The 15,688-nt window shown below is 39.9% G+C and overlaps 3 protein-coding genes across 7 annotated transcripts; all 3 read right to left on the bottom strand.

Annotated features, from left to right (window-relative positions):
• Window positions 1–492: 492 nt before the first annotated feature.
• LOC145902549 (uncharacterized) lies at window positions 493–4,710 on the bottom strand. Of its 4 annotated transcripts, none has more exons than XM_082990568.1 (4): window positions 2,939–4,710; window positions 1,644–1,759; window positions 1,370–1,502; window positions 493–1,236 (listed from the first exon to the last, which is right to left on the bottom strand). In XM_082990568.1, exons 1-4 carry the CDS (start codon window positions 2,973–2,975, stop codon window positions 602–604), a joined length of 921 nt encoding a protein of 306 aa, XP_082846694.1. In that variant the 5' UTR covers window positions 2,976–4,710; the 3' UTR covers window positions 493–601. The 4 variants fall into 4 exon arrangements, with proteins under 4 accessions (XP_082846694.1, XP_082846702.1, XP_082846710.1 ...); XM_082990576.1 differs by having other exon boundaries at window positions 1,370–1,487; XM_082990584.1 differs by lacking the exon at window positions 2,939–4,710 and adding an exon at window positions 2,053–2,923.
• An 809-nt stretch (window positions 4,711–5,519) lies between these two features.
• LOC145897801 (sodium-dependent phosphate transporter 1-like) lies at window positions 5,520–11,977 on the bottom strand. Of its 2 annotated transcripts, none has more exons than XM_082986249.1 (15): window positions 11,852–11,977; window positions 11,558–11,715; window positions 10,932–11,088; window positions 10,604–10,744; window positions 9,699–9,784; window positions 9,484–9,580; window positions 9,153–9,269; window positions 8,326–8,429; window positions 8,081–8,135; window positions 7,760–7,815; window positions 7,477–7,548; window positions 7,152–7,321; window positions 6,587–6,772; window positions 6,311–6,395; window positions 5,520–6,057 (listed from the first exon to the last, which is right to left on the bottom strand). In XM_082986249.1, the coding sequence occupies exons 1-15, from the start codon at window positions 11,895–11,897 to the stop codon at window positions 5,905–5,907; spliced, it is 1,683 nt and encodes a 560-aa protein (XP_082842375.1). In that variant the 5' UTR covers window positions 11,898–11,977; the 3' UTR covers window positions 5,520–5,904. The 2 variants fall into 2 exon arrangements, with proteins under 2 accessions (XP_082842375.1, XP_082842383.1); XM_082986257.1 differs by having other exon boundaries at window positions 8,093–8,135.
• A 1,420-nt stretch (window positions 11,978–13,397) lies between these two features.
• Window positions 13,398–15,554, bottom strand: LOC145888861 (uncharacterized). Its single transcript, XM_082979733.1, has 5 exons — window positions 15,404–15,554; window positions 14,960–15,259; window positions 14,684–14,837; window positions 14,455–14,576; window positions 13,398–14,277 (listed from the first exon to the last, which is right to left on the bottom strand). Exons 1-5 carry the CDS (start codon window positions 15,552–15,554, stop codon window positions 13,799–13,801), a joined length of 1,206 nt encoding a protein of 401 aa, XP_082835859.1. The 3' UTR covers window positions 13,398–13,798.
• Window positions 15,555–15,688: the final 134 nt, after the last annotated feature.

The following is a 15,688-nucleotide window of genomic DNA, read 5'->3' as shown; positions in this document are numbered from 1 at the left end:
TAAATCACATTTTTTAAAAAGTCAATTTACTGTTTTCGGTTCAAAAAATACCCAAAATTATTTAAATAAGTACAAGTGACTGTAGAAAAATTAGGTTGTCATATAAATATCTTATTATTTTGTTTATACTTGCTCTTTTAGATGTGAGTTCTTGCAACACACCGGGTTTCAGCAATTATCTCTTTGCCTTATTTTTAATAACGCATTAGCCGCATGATGGGGCTAGAGGACCACGCTAAATATTAACCGCACGGGAGAGCTAAAGGATTGTGTTAAACCACTGATCTCTCGCCAATCAAATTGCTTCAATTTTGCGCGGAGTAGCGCTATCCAGTGTTCATAGAGATCATTGTGTTAAACATTAGCCGCACGACTATTTTATGCCCACGCAATCTTTGGGACCCAAAAAACTGAAATACGTCTTAAATACGTGCGAATCTTCGAAACGAAATAAATCTTTTAGTTGTTTCTGTTTGTTTTTTTAAATAGGCTTTCGTATGAAGAAAAGGTGTTTTACTTGTCAAAAATAACAATAAAAATGTCGAAGAGTAAAACCAGAAACAAACAACACCCTAAAGAAAGATGCGTCCGAGATTATTGACTATCTCGTCGGCGCTTCAGTTAAAAAATCGTTCTTGATTGATCCGTTGGCTGAACTCATCGCTGTTACGCTCTTTATAGGTGGCAAAACAACTGCCTTCGCCGGGGCTGGTCGCGCATCGCTAAGAATAAATGTTATAGCTTTGGTGGCTGCATCCTGTCCTTTGGCTGCGGATTGTCTCGCGTCTTCTCGAATCTTTCGTCCGGACGCATGCTTCTGTTTTATTCGTTGTATGGTCTCGTTGCGCCGAAGTCTAAGTGTCGTGTCACATATATTCCGCCGGGTAGCGGTAACAAGACAGTCCTCGGTAAGTGGCACCAACGATGTTGCCTTGGAAATGGGTCCGAACTTCTTCACCTTTCGAAACGCATGCGAGATTTTGAAGAACTCAGACGAGGAAGTGTCGAAACCTTGGTTTTCGCAGAACTCCATGAACTTTTGGGAAACTCGCCTGGCTGCCTGTTCCTTTTCCAAGGACTGTATTCGACTTGTCCGCCGCGGCGACGTTGACCCAGACACTTGTTTGTCTCGAATTGCAGCCGGCCTCGGTTTACTTACGATCATTTCGCAAGAGGCAGGTTCGGCAGAAATTGGCACCGGTGCTGCTGAAACGGATGCCACCTTTTTGGCAGTTTCTGCATTTAAATATAGCCTTGAGCGTAATAGATATATAAGGCCTGAGTCTATTTATATTTTATAACACGCAATAACTACATGAGGAATAGCACATTTATCATTTACAAATGTATGAGTAAATGTCTATTTTACCCTGAGTTTCAACGGTCGCTAGCGCAGGAACAACCACTGGGTGGCAGAAGTACGACGGCTTTGTGACGTAATCGGACAAACTGTGGCCGAATATGACGGTAGGTCTGGCTTGACGAGACTGTTTGGATGAATTCTGTTAAACCGGCACAAAGTTGTTTTTTGCAAAAGTTTTGGGTTGCAAGTAATGTTTATTTATTCCTTTGAGAAGAGAGGTCATATCTTTAGACACAACACGTAGACACACTTTCCAATAAAATGCATTTGGGCGGTTTACCTTCTTGTTTCTTTTGTTGGAGAGCCGCTGAGTTCGGACCTGCAAGGGAGGAAGGGTCAGTCCCAATCTCCTGCACGCTTCACCAGTCTTCTGAGTAGGTTGGAGTGTTTTCATTCCTGCTCAAGACCAACAAATACTCATTGTTACATCACAAAAGCACATGCCTCGTCGAGCGTTAGCTTTTGGGCGCGCGCGGTCGTTCGCTATTAAATCTTAACCGATTTTCGATCCCCCGAGTGGCCAAGTGGAGATTTTCCCGAGTGTCCACTCCATTGTTGCATCACAAAGAGCGAATTGGTTTTGTTTTAGCACGTTGCTTGGTGTTGTCAACCATCTCAAACCAAAACATGGAAAACGCTGGTCGTATAAGATAAAGATTTTAACTAGAAGCAACATTGCCATAACGTACATTAAAACTCCAAACAGCATTTTTTGTTGCAACTGCACGATTGGAAAGAACCCTTCAGCTGTTGAATGCTACACTCCTGTCTTACCCTGGAAAGCAATCTACTTGGACTGACGGACAACGCGCGTCGTCGCCTGTCTTATTGCCATTCGAAACCATTCAACATATTTCGCTTTTAATGTCGCGGGCGTTCGAACAAGTCCAAAATTTTTTTAACTTTTGTGAATTTGGGTGTCATAACATTGTTATGACATTGCGGCCAGCGAAAATAGCTTGCTCTAAGTGGTTGGTTGAACAAATATTTTCTTGCGCTCGATCCTACCCCGCGTACAATGTCAACGACACGTATGACTTTGTACAATGTACTACGTCAATGAACAAGAGCACTGTAAGGCAGTGAGATCGATTACTGGATGCTTTGTGTATTTTTCCGGGTATGCGATGGTTGAAAACCGAGATTTAGAGAAAGCACACGTCAAACGTGCTTTGCTAGGATGCTCGGTGCAAATATAACTATGTCAAAATAGACATATAACTGTGGGGTGAGGTCGGTTGTCGAGTGAGTGAACTGGCCTACCACTGCGAGGAACCCTGCTTCACGTAACAAGTTAATCATTTGTGGAGAATGAATTTCGTCGTCAAAGTACATTCAGTATGTGCTTCTTTAATGAAAAAATATCTGCGATACGTAACACCTAAAGTGCGCGTTGTGCTTCGCTTTTCCTCCAAAAACATACAGCATTTACCCTTAAATATTTGTCGTTCAGTTGATGGATAGAACAATTCGTTTTACTGTATATGTGGTTTGCAGGGCATAAAATTGTTAAACATAGTTAGCTGTGGGTACACATGAGACAATATTGACCCCTATCACTCAATCACCACTTACCCCTGCGGACTCCTGCTACTGCTGCGCGTTGGTCCATATCAGTGATGCGTTCGATTGTGGGACAGAGGCAAGAATAAGATCACTTCAGCGACGGGACAGCGCATTTCAAGTCCGGCGTCTGTGTTTGTAGCCGGGTTTTGAAAAAATCAATAAATCCTTAATCCCTGTACACAGGTGCCGATACTTGAAATGTAGCACTCTCTTTCATGAATTGTTGGGCCAAGAGAAATCGACACTTACAAACAGATTTGCTAATCAATAGATTTGAAGCAAAATAAATACGCTGTAGAGCGCATGACAACTTTAGTTGGCGCTAAAATGTGGATACATTTGAATACATTACAATAATTCCAACATCATTTATTGTGAGAACGACATTGGAGAAACGTTTTCACTAAAACGATACATAGCCCTTTTAACCCATGTCAAGTGTTTTTCCAAAATAAAATCAACGTCAATATTAAACTTTGACATTGACAACGAAGCTTTGTTCAACTATAGCGTATGACGTTATTCAACAAATACCACGTGTTTACATTCCTTGGCTGACGTTACACAGGAACCTTTTTGTGTAGTTAACAAGGAACCTGAAATAAATTCGTCTATCCAATGAACAACGTATATGCTGATGTGGGTCTACAGTATCAGAAAAACAATACTCGGCCGAAACCTCTATCACCCATGCGTTGTTTGTCCGACTTCAACGAGGCCTGTGCTCACGGCAACACCATTGTCATAATCAACATCGCTAAAAATCGCTCTGTCTATTTCAAATATTTGCGCTCCGAACAAACTCGTGCTCATTCTTCTGCCAATATCCACCCTATTGGGGCGTGAGGGCCGCTACAATACACACACCCCGAGTGTTTCAATGGGGGGCTCCACTTGCCTTCGATTGGTGCTTGGGGAGACCACTTCGGGCCACATTGCCATTTTGGCCTGATTAACTGCCGTGTTGAGGCGAGCTGCACGGTCGCGAGAACAACCACATATCTATATACCAATGTAAATTGGGATACCATAATGCCAGCAACTTGGAACGAAATTTAGACGCGCGCATATACTTTATTAGTCACAGCACATCATACGCATACGTTGCGAAGGCGATAGTAAAAGAACAAAGCACATTTACAATACATTCGTATATCTTTTTTCCTTTTTTTACGATTGCTTTTAAAGAAGTTTTCTAAATTTGTTAACATTTGAAGCACAACAAACTTCAAAAGTTTAAACCAAATCAGACCATTTTGTAGAACGTTCCAGATACGGTCGTACTTTCAATGACGAATAAAAGTAGTTACTAACATGGCATATTATCAACACTGAACCTCAGCTTAATGTTGACTTAACCGCGGTACCTCGTTACAAATTTTATTGACTCTTCTGTGGTAGGCAGCTGCATAATAGGCCGCAGCCCTATCAAAACAAGGCCATAAATATAGATATGCACCGCATCAGTCGGTAGCAATTAATGATAAAATATTGCCAATTGCCAGTTGGGTAAAATTAATAATTACCATACGTTTTACTTAATTGATATTGCTTTTCAACGAAATCAATAATAGAGTTAACTAAATTGTTGCTGACCCTGCGAGGCATATTTTTATGGCTGAAGCAGCCGAAACGTTGAGAAACGTCTAAAATAAAGTTTGCCAGAAGGGCAATATTCAGCAATATAAGGTTAACGTTTTTCACACTTAGTCGTTCATACGTAAAACTTGTTATTTAAAAGCAACGTATTTGAACTGGAACCTTTGCTTATTGAACTTAACCTTGCTTAACACTTTTGAGGAAGTTTTATTCAGTATTTGTCCTTCAAATATCACAAACCATTTTCTCATACCCATACCATACATTAATCTTCACCAAATAGCAACCAAAGCAACTCCTGTATAGCTTTGAGATTGGTGCTCAAAACAGAGGCACCCGTTGGCCCCTACAAGGCCAAACTCCATTGAGCGGGCCGTTAAACAAACATTTATATCCCCACCGAGCTTGTCACAGTCACGACGAGGCTCTAAATTCGTCTTTCATGAGCTAATCTGGCCTTGAATGGGCCCTCCCGTGGGACCCGAGCAAGGGACGGGTTGTTTTTGTACCAAGTGGGGTCTGAAGTGCGGTTTCTCGCTTCTGATGTTGCGTCATAAACAGGTGGGTTTCGAGGACGATCGCAATAATTCGAATAAGCGACGTGTGCCTATGAAAATAGACCGAGTTGGCTATTTGGGCCAATATGAGCGGTTCAATTAAGACAGTGCCAACGGAGATATGCGTTCGATGTTGATTGAAGAGCGGTTAATTTCGCCAAATATGCCGAATACACAGCTTAATTCTCCTCGCGTTATGACGAGCTTTCAGTCGAAACTACGGTACATCACGGCTTTATTAATTTTAAATCATTTCGTTTTTCTAAAACTAAATCGAGAGTAAGAATGCCAACATCGTCTTGACTTGCTGTCTTGTTCGGCAGTGACGATCTATTTCATGCAAACATACAGCTAAAAGTGTGTGACAGCCGTTTTTATTTCAATTTTGTCCTTCTGCCTACCACCACCAACCAGCATATTGTGTCGTATTTCATATCACTTTTTATTAAATGACGTAACACCATAAAGCACGCAGTGATCAGCGTGGCATCATGGGATCGATTCATGCATTGCAAGATTTCAGTCTGTCTTTCGATATCACACAAGAATAAGGCACATTATATACAAGTATACATGGAAAAAGAGGTATAACAGCAGTGTCCAAGCGTCTTTCCAATTAGGAATATAAAATTGTATGTTTTTTTCAGGCCAAAACTAGCGATACAGCAAATCATGTTTTGATCGGGTAACTGTCCCACTTAATCAAAAACATATATTACATGAAATAGGATAATTTTGCCAATTTGACCAATCCGAGCCACGCGTGAAACACAGAACTCCACGCCTTTAAAAGCTCAAATGGAACAATCAATGCCATCATCAAGTCACCTTCATAAGCACAAACATGGCTCCGGCGCTTAACAAACCGGCCACAGGTACGGTAACAAACCAGGCAAAAGCAATGTTTCGGACGATACTCCATTCAACGGCGGCCCGGGATCGATACCAGCCAATGGAGACAACTGCGCCAACCTGTGGATAAACGTGAAAGGTTATAACTTGTGGGAATCTGACATTTAGATACGGTCACTGATTGGTGCTAAACGATGCCATTGTTGTTTTTTCTTTATAATTTTTGTTACTAAAAAAAGATACACGTAGTCAAGACCAAAATTTTTGACCAAATGTGTCCTTGTTTAACAGCAGCATTGCACAAAACAATTTCGGGACTGAAATCGTGGTTCATGCAAAACCGAAATAATTAGGCAGAAGAACAAAGGCTTACCTTGCAGTGAGTCGTAGAAACGGGAATTCCAACGTTGGAGGCGATAAGGACGGTGATAGCAGTCATGACTTCAATGCAGAAACCACTGAAATTTAGTAGAAGGGAAATGTGAACAAACTGTTCTAAACCAGGATTTGTATGAAAAAATCGGACAAAACAAGGTTAACGATATATCATTATGAGCATGTTAGTCAGCCTTTTCCACTGGGTTGCAAAGCATATGACGCACCAAATCTTTTTTATGCATCAAAGTTATAAACACAATTGTCATGTTACCGTGAAGGGGTCACTTTAGTCAGGTCCTTGCCAATGGTGTAGATCACCCTTCGACCCATCACCCATAAACCGACACTGACTGCCAGACCACCGAACAACAGCAAGTACCAGGGTGTGAAGCTCTCTTGTTTTACTTCTCCAGACCAACATATCAACCATAATGCGATAAGTGGTCCTATCGCATTGCTGGAATAAAGGTTTTATAGTAATGGTTGGGGTGTTTATCGTGACAGTTATTGCAATGTAAATCATATTGTATGAAGTAAACCAGATATCGTAAACAGAAATAATATATGACGAAAGGGGGTTTGGCGAGGTGCACACGGGAAAATATTATAGTATGATACTTTCGTTTCGAACCCTTGAATTCCAATTAAATTGTTGTTCCGTATTTATGTGGTAAGAAGATATAAACACCCCCGTAAAACTAAGCACACAAAAACAGTAGGCTACAATGTGTTTGACTTGTTATTTGCTACTTGCTTATTTCCCGTAGTATTTTTTGAAATATGATGTTTTTTTCGAACCATTGATTTGGAACAACTGTGATAATAAATTTACTTACCAGACGTCGTTACCACCATGGGCAAAACTGGCGAAGCAAGCTGTCAGAATCTGAAGAGCTGAGAATATGTGACGAACTTCTCTGGGGTCTTCCTCTTCGCTCGATTCTTCAGCAGATTTCTGTTTTTCCTCCTCTTCGGGGTCCTCCGGATCATCCGGGGAGAGAGATGACTGCAAGATGATAAAAAACACCAGGATCAGTGATGGTGTGAGTTTAATTTAAAAGTTTCTTTCAAATGTCTGGGAGTTTTGAATGACCTCGTACGATCAAAAACGGGTTTTAGCATCTTAACTTCGCTTGTGTATGTTCAAAAAGAAATTCTTACCTTCTCACCGTCGAACTTTTCGATGGGTGGAAGAGGTTTCTTTGCGTCGGTTAAGCGTTGCATTTCATGAGACTAAAAAGCACCAATAAAATAAAACAGCTCCGCGGTTGTTGCTACACCACACGTACAGAAGTCGCCAACATTTGTGGCAAGCAAAGGACCACACGCATCACTGCGTTTTCAGCGTCACATCGACACTTTAGCAAAACGTGGAGGTACAGCTAGCACACCAACGTGTTCGTTTAAGTAACTGTTGGTTGCGAAACTGGAGAAAATCACTTACCGTAGAAGAACAAGAAGCGTCGAATGTACCAGCATTTACGTCATCCATGCTTGTATCTGCTCATATTGCCAAAAATATTTGCCATGAATAAAAAACCTCGACACTTGACCCAAAATATGTGCTAAAAAGTTTTTTCGTATATCATCACATATATTAAGTTTTTATTAAACTGTAGCATTAATCGTATAACATTTAACTAAAATATAATGTGCTTTAAACCAAGTTTCGGATGCAAGCGCAGTTTCATGAATTTGGCAATACTCAAGATGCAAAAACTGACAAGTGTGGCATATATTCACAAAGAAAGAAACAATAAAAAACCTGTTCGGTTACTTCTTTCATTTTTCTCGGAGGTGCTGGTGCTTTTGTATTCTACCTACATAAATAATTTTAAACACGCCTGAATTTTTAAGAAACTTTGCTTTAACTTGGATGCGAAATATTTGGCGTGTAACTTTTAACAGAAATGCCAGCAGAGAGGTCTCCTTCTTCATTCACTCAGTAAGTTATTGCTTTCATATCAAATTGCAAAAAGTGTGCCTTCTAAAAACCGTCAGATGCATTACCACAGCCTCCGGCTCCCTTTTTTCGTCCCTGCTGAGTGCGAGGCATTTTTCCGACACATCATCCTCATTGTTTGAATTGCTCACCGGCGCGAGACGCTGCGACTCTGCAAAACGAAAGCAAATTATCATTGACGCACGACAGCTTAAGGCAGTGATTCGTAACCATAACCTTTCTGTTTGATTAAGAAAGTGGTGATACTTGAATTTCTAAATAAGTCTGCTGATATAAATTAGAGGCTTGTTACTTTAAAAGCCATAATCATTTTACCTATAGCAGCACCCCCCTATAATGATCATTGGGTTTACATTGCAGCCTAGCTGGATCAGCCACTTTTTCCCGACAAGTCGGAGCGAGATCTGAAAAATCAAGCTCTAGGTGAGGTTTGAACTCACGACCCGGTAAACCTAATGATCTCGATATGATAGCTGTGATCGCCAAGTAAGGACCTGTATGTGCAGTGGGGCGATCCTACCAATTATGCGATTGCATGAAACATTGCTGCGTTGTCCCATTATAATGGCGCTTGCGTTTAGGCAGTGCCGAACCATTTGTATATAAATGTAATTAGGTATTTATATAAACGACCCCAAAATTTACCCCATCACGCACCCATAGAAACAGGTTACTGGTTAACAACTACTGTCTCAAATATCTGGGTTAAAAACCCGAATATGGACTTGGGCACAGCAAACACGAATGCGAAACAAATAGAACGTTTCGGTAATTTTAACCAGAAAAAAGCGCATCCGTTCCTCGCCCGGATTTGTAAAGTACACCGCTTCAATTCTAGGTACGATTTATTAATTCTAAATACTGAGAAACCGACCTCCATAAGCTTTAGCTCGGGGAACCGCCACACAGTGCGTTGCAACCGCGATGATGGCCATTACTGCAAGGCTGATGAGAATATTTCCCCAGATTGGAATGTGATCCAAACCAAGCACTGTAAAAGTCGGAAACATTTATGTTTTGAAATACTAAAATTCTTTATATTTTCATTTGTCAATAATAAAACATTTATGTTTGTAAAAATAAAACTCAACTGCAGAAATCAAACTGAAATTTAAGAACAAACTGTTATGTTGACGTTTATTGCACGTTCTGATGCATTTCCACAACATTTTATGGCTTTGACTTCGCCTGGAAGAAATACTTACTTGGTGCCCCAGAGTAGAAAAACGAAAAAACATTGACCCCGACGGCAATAGCATAGAACAAGGGCATGCAGCGTAATGCGTACTTTAGTGGTTCCTTCTGTGGTACAATATAACACAAACGAATGATTTTATTGACAAAACAAATATCTGTGGAAATTATGATAAAAGTCTGTGCAAAAAAAAAATGATGCTCGCCAAACAAACAAAAAACTTACTGTGTTTAAAATAAACCGCTCAACGATGTAGAAGAGGAAAACAGCCGCCAAACCAGCGAGTATAGGCGAAATAAACCAGCTTGCCACTGCAAAATAAAAAAAACATAACATAAATAAATGCTATGCGCAAGAGGCCAACCAACAATAACGTATTAATGCAACCTTTGCCCAGCCTTTGCGTGGAGCATTGCACGATTACTAAGCGGCGCTCATATATCCCAAAGATGCAATCAAAGGAAAAGCAAGGCTGCTCTTGAATAAGTAGTACACGGGTCGGCAACTCCAGACACTCACCACTCATGGCATACAAGTTATTTACGATTTCATACTCGAATGCTGTCTAGTTTAATTATACACATGAAATTGTTTTTCGCAGAGACATGTTGCCAAGCTCAAGTCTTTAACATTTTGACACCAGCGTTTAGTTGTCGATCCTTGTTCTAACCACTAAAGTAAAATTAATTTTTATTTACTGAAATATTTAACGCTCATGTAAGGCATTGGTTCAATAATTCTTGACCAACAAATTTTGCTCATTATTGCAGGTTGGCCAATCTTTTACCAGTTTTTATTTATTGAAATTAATTTTCATTGCAAATACTGGTCCGAGGCCCAGTGGGTCCCTGCAATAAAGAACTAAAGGTGGGTTAAATTACACTATGGCGCATCTGAATCAAATTGAAAACAGGAAAAAGATTGGCCAACCCTGCAATAATAAGCAAAATTTGTTTTGAACCAATGCCTAGCGTGAACGTTAAATAATCCCCTTTTCTGCATGACACGTCTTTTGCGTGAATTATGGTATTACGCATCAGGCTTTTCTACATCTAACTACAAAGTGCGGAGTTTTTGTATAAACACCTAACAAGTACACCTAATTAACTTAGGACGCATTCTGCACGTACCTATGAAGCCTAGGTTGTACCAGTTGACGCCAAGCGATCCAACAGCAACCAAAGAGAACCCGATGCTTGCCCCCACAATGCTGTGTGTGCCCGATACAGGTAGTTTCAGGGCTGTTGCAATTAACTGCCAAACACCTGATCCTAAAGAAAGGATGACACCGGTTTAAACTTTTGCTTGCACAAATGTTGATACCTTTGGAAAACGGCTGAAAACACGTTCACCAAAAAATTACCACTGCGAATTTTTTTCCAACAAGGAGAAAATAACTCAAAAGAACCATCATACAAACATTTCACAAACAAACATTTTAACGCTAATAATGCTCACCGAACATTGCGCTTATGTTTCCTAACATGAGAAGTTTTGGTCCCTCTTCCGTTTTATATACGTTCACATCGATGATGCCTTTCCTTATAGTCTCGCCCACTTTTGCGCCAATCAGAACAGCCCCGGCAGTTTCAAATATCGTTGCCAATATGCACGCCTGTATTGAAGGTACGAGTTTACTTCGTAATTACGTGGGACGGAATACAGATACCAAGCCCAAATCTAACCCAAATATTCCCTTATCTTGTTAAATGTTGGGCTGAATTTGGTGAAGATAGTTTAATACAGTTAGAATTTTTTGTAAACTTATCAAAACATACAAATAAGCTACTTAATCCTTATGTCGCAATAATTGTCAGAAAACAAGTTCAAATGATTACCTTGATGGCGGACGCTTTATAAAACAATACTCAAAGTATGTCATTTCAGTCTTCAAACGAAACACTTATGAAAGCATAGTTTACCCTTACCCGCGTGAACAAAATTTAATGTAGCCTACTGTAGTGGCATTGATGGCATGTTTTTTCAAGTTTTTGGCAACAACACACAGTAATGCAAGGAGGCGGTGAAATAACACTATTGAGAAAAAGATCATACTCCAGGAATGCGGTTGCTTTTCGACATACCTGTCTTAATGTGAGTACTTTGGCGCCCACAGTTGTTCCAAAGCTGTTGGCGACATCGTTGGCTCCCACCGCAAAGGACAGCACAAAGGCCACCACAAACCCAACTATTAACATCCATAAAACCGACTCGGAAGACCATGGTTGACCAGTCGACAATTCTAAAAACAATAGACCTGCTTTCTAACCAGTCGTTTTGTTTGTGCAGAGTGCAGTCATATAGTTAGGACAAAAGAGAAGATACAATTACTACTGCTATTGTCAAAAAAACAAACACACATTGTCGAGAAAACATACCTGCAAAACTCTGGGCAGATGTCACAGCAGCTGATGTGACGTCCATGTCGGATACAACCAATATATAGTTGAGATATTTGTGCAGTCCGGCCTAATTAAAATCTATGCATTGATAAAGTAACTGCCAGGAGAAATTGGTTTACGGAGTAATGATTGTATTATTTTTTGATCGTAAACATTTAGCACGGAAAGTTTTATTTGAAGATCTAAAGTTTGTTGTTTCAATTTAACCTATTTTTTTTTTTAATTAATGTGCATGTTTATCTGTAGTATAGGGCAATAAACCGATGTGACCACGTCACGATAGTAACTAATCATAAATCTTTGTCCAGCAGCATTATGACTAACTTGTCAAGAAAGCATTTCATTCCTTTTTACTCTGCATTAGTAAATTTTTCGACTTAGTGAGCAACCCAGTGAACACTAACGTCAAACTTACGCTTTCACATCCATGATTCAGTTGCACAATCAAGCGTGACTAAAACCAAACACCACGTAATGCAATTCTATTCTGTTTGTCCAGAAACCCACTTGACCTGTTTAACTATCCGGAGAATGCATCTGTCGCCCGCAACCCTTGTGCAATAAAACTATTACATGACAGGCATCGAAGTCTGTCTGCGACTGCACGTAAATTGTCACTAATTGTTTGACAAGAAAGCGACGCTGTTTATGACCAAACATAAATTTTGATCTCCGGACACGATACAACAGCACAAAAGTCAACACATTACCCAAACAAAAATTATTTGAAAAACATAAATACAAGGCGAAAACTTTGTGTAGTTGTTGGGAAGTAATAACTCCAACATCAAAGCATTGCACAAAACGAAACAGTACCAACAATTAGCGTTGAAGTTTAAAGTTCAAGCTTGGAATGAAACGTGTGTATTTTTTTGACCGTTACCCAATGTTCTTTGGCTCTTTGTATAGAATTCTCAATTGTACTACGCCTTTTAACATACTATTTGTCTTAGTCTAGTTTTGTTCCGTAAACGTAGCATAAGTATAACTATACCGTTTAACGTCCACTCTCTAATAGTCGTACGGTGGCCGAGTAACCCGCGTTCAAACTTTTCCTGGCGATTTTTTTTATCAACTAACATCCCTCTGGTCTCCGATGGTTTCACACACAATTCCTCATAACTCATAGACCATCTATAGTCGCGCTACAAATCTTTCATCAACCGAACTAAACCAACAACTCCTCGGACTTTTGCAAAACTTCAGCGTGCAGCAACTCCACTAACATCTGGATTTCACATCTGCTCTTGACCATAAGCAACAAGCCTGCAAAGTCTTGCAAGCAAAACGACTTTGCTTTGACAGACACGTTCTTTGTCCCCTCGCAACCTCCATTGGCGCCATGCAGAGCGACGGCGAGGGGCCCATTCATGCAGAAAAGTTGCCGAGGCTGTAAAACAATCGGGTTTCAGCTTTTATCTTGACATTTATCTTCAACAGCAGCAGACAGCAAGACAAAAAGGCAGTTTCACAAACCTTTAAAATAGAGTTTCTTAAAGCATGTGCGATGAAACGGGTTCAGGTTGGCCTTGAACATTTCAACAATTTATAAAAATTATAATTAAGTTTGTTTTATTATATTTTTTTTAATGGAAATATGAGACAAAATTTCCAAGCGCTTGATGTCACTGCAGTTTTCGGAAATATTGTGATCGTGTTTATCCTTTACAACATTAATTGACAACAAACAAAGTTTGAAACTGAAAGTTACGAGTGAGAAACTGTATTTTTCATTTTAGTTCCAAATGAAAACAAAACAACATCAGAGTTGTATCAAAAAATACAGGCCAACGCGTCAGCAAAGGTTTCGCATAGGTTGTTTGTAACAGACGTTCTTTTTCAGTCCAAACACTTAAAATGTTTCTGCATAGAGAAAATGCAGTCTCGTGTTCGACCCATCATAACACTTTGGCCTAAAAAACATTATCTGGATATTTTGGTGACGACAAACGTATTCCAGGGACCGCAGAAGACGCCGTCGACGAAGTGGCCATTTTCAACGAACCACACTGCGACCGCAGGTCCATGAACAGGGGAATTACAACCGTGACTGACAGAAGTCTCGGCTGAACGGGTCATCACACAACACGAATGCCCAAGCTGTCCGTATTCACCCCAACCCCACGTGACCACCATTCCACGTGACGTCACGACAGCCGAGTGTCTTGTTCCGCAAGAAATTGAGCGCACTTGAACAAATTCGCCCGCCGCCACATTAGGCACGTAATTTTCCAATTCGACTAGGAGCGGTGTGGTTACCATGGCGATTGGTTCATACGTTGAAGGTGCGTTGGTGTCTCCCATGGCAGATTTATTTTTGATGGTGGCAAAGGAGTTTGTGGGTGCAGGAAATCCTGTTTGACCGGATTCATTCCAACCCCAAGAATAAACGTCTTGGCTTTCTACAAAACATTTCGCTTGCATCTATGTTCCAAATTATTTTTATGTACAAAAGTGAAACATTTAAAAACTAAAAGTGAACCTCACAGAAAGATTCAAAAACAATTTTTTCACCAAAACAATACGAAATGCAACAAATTTTTAACAGCAGAAGGTACAATTTCCATGGTTACCCTTACCTGCCAATGCAAGTGTATGCCAACCTCCACAACATGCATCAATTATTTTTACACCGTCCAATGCCTCAACAAGTGCAGGTTTTTCCATTGATGTCAATGCTCCATTTCCAATCTGGCCACGACTACAAAACAAAAATTAGCAACTAGTTCATGAGCACATAATAAACATGATTACAATCGAAAGCTTTCTATCATTGCTTCAGAAAACAACAAGCACAGTGTTTTTTACCTTCCTATACCCCATGCATATATCTGGCCATCCTTGGTTACCAAAACCTGATGATCTTTTCCACAACTAAGTTTTTTGACAGGCAACGCAAAGTGCAATTCATTGATTTTTCTGACTTCTTTCTCCCTGACCTTACACTGGATCACTTTTTCATCTAACAACAAAATATGCAGATGTCCTCAAGCATTCATACTTTTAAAGTTGATTGTGGTTTTAAAATTATAATTTTTAGGTGAAATCAGTGTAGGCTAACTTGATTGACTGTACATGTCTTACCTTTCACCATTACCACAATGTTTGATGATTGCAGAACAGAAATTTGCTCAATTTTGACTAATGAAAGCCCCTTCAATTCAATATTTGATGAAAATGGCATTTCTTTACTTAAATGAGTGTCATTGTCAAAGCTGTACAATCTCAATGTTTTATCATCGAACCACACAAAAAGGACCCCATCCAATATTAATACACGCTTTAGGGTTTTGAGGTTGCCTGGTAAACATCTCAAATCAAAATATTTTTCAGTGGACACATTTTTAGTGCTGCTGAATCCCCGTATCAGAAGGCAAGTCTTCTCTGGAATTAAATGTATACCCATTAAATATTTGAATATCATGCCACGATATAGTAAAGAAATCAAATTAGTTATCTTTAAACGACCACACCTATATTTATAAACAATTCTTGTGCTTTTATTATAATTATGTAAAAACCACATACCTTTATGGATGCACACAGTTGTGCTCCAGTCGAAAAACAGGTCAGGGCGCGCAGTGTCTTCAAAAAGCTTAACTGGTTGCCATAAACTTTTTTCTGTTGTTTTTATTTGTTGAAACCCATTGTATCCAAATCCGAACAGGCAAAAACTCATGCCGTCACGTTTGCAGTTTGCACTACGCGCTGCGTTAATTGCTGAGTCATGCGTTTTATTGTGGTGACAAACAGTTGTCGGAAATCTGCAAAAATATAGGATTTTTAACTGCGACTTTTCAAAGTCAAAATCGA

Source organism: Ascidia mentula, chromosome 1, assembly GCF_947561715.1.
Source record: "Ascidia mentula chromosome 1, kaAscMent1.1, whole genome shotgun sequence".
NCBI classification, from domain to species: Eukaryota; Metazoa; Chordata; class Ascidiacea; order Phlebobranchia; family Ascidiidae; genus Ascidia; species Ascidia mentula.
This window is presented reverse-complemented; position numbering and strand designations above follow the sequence as displayed.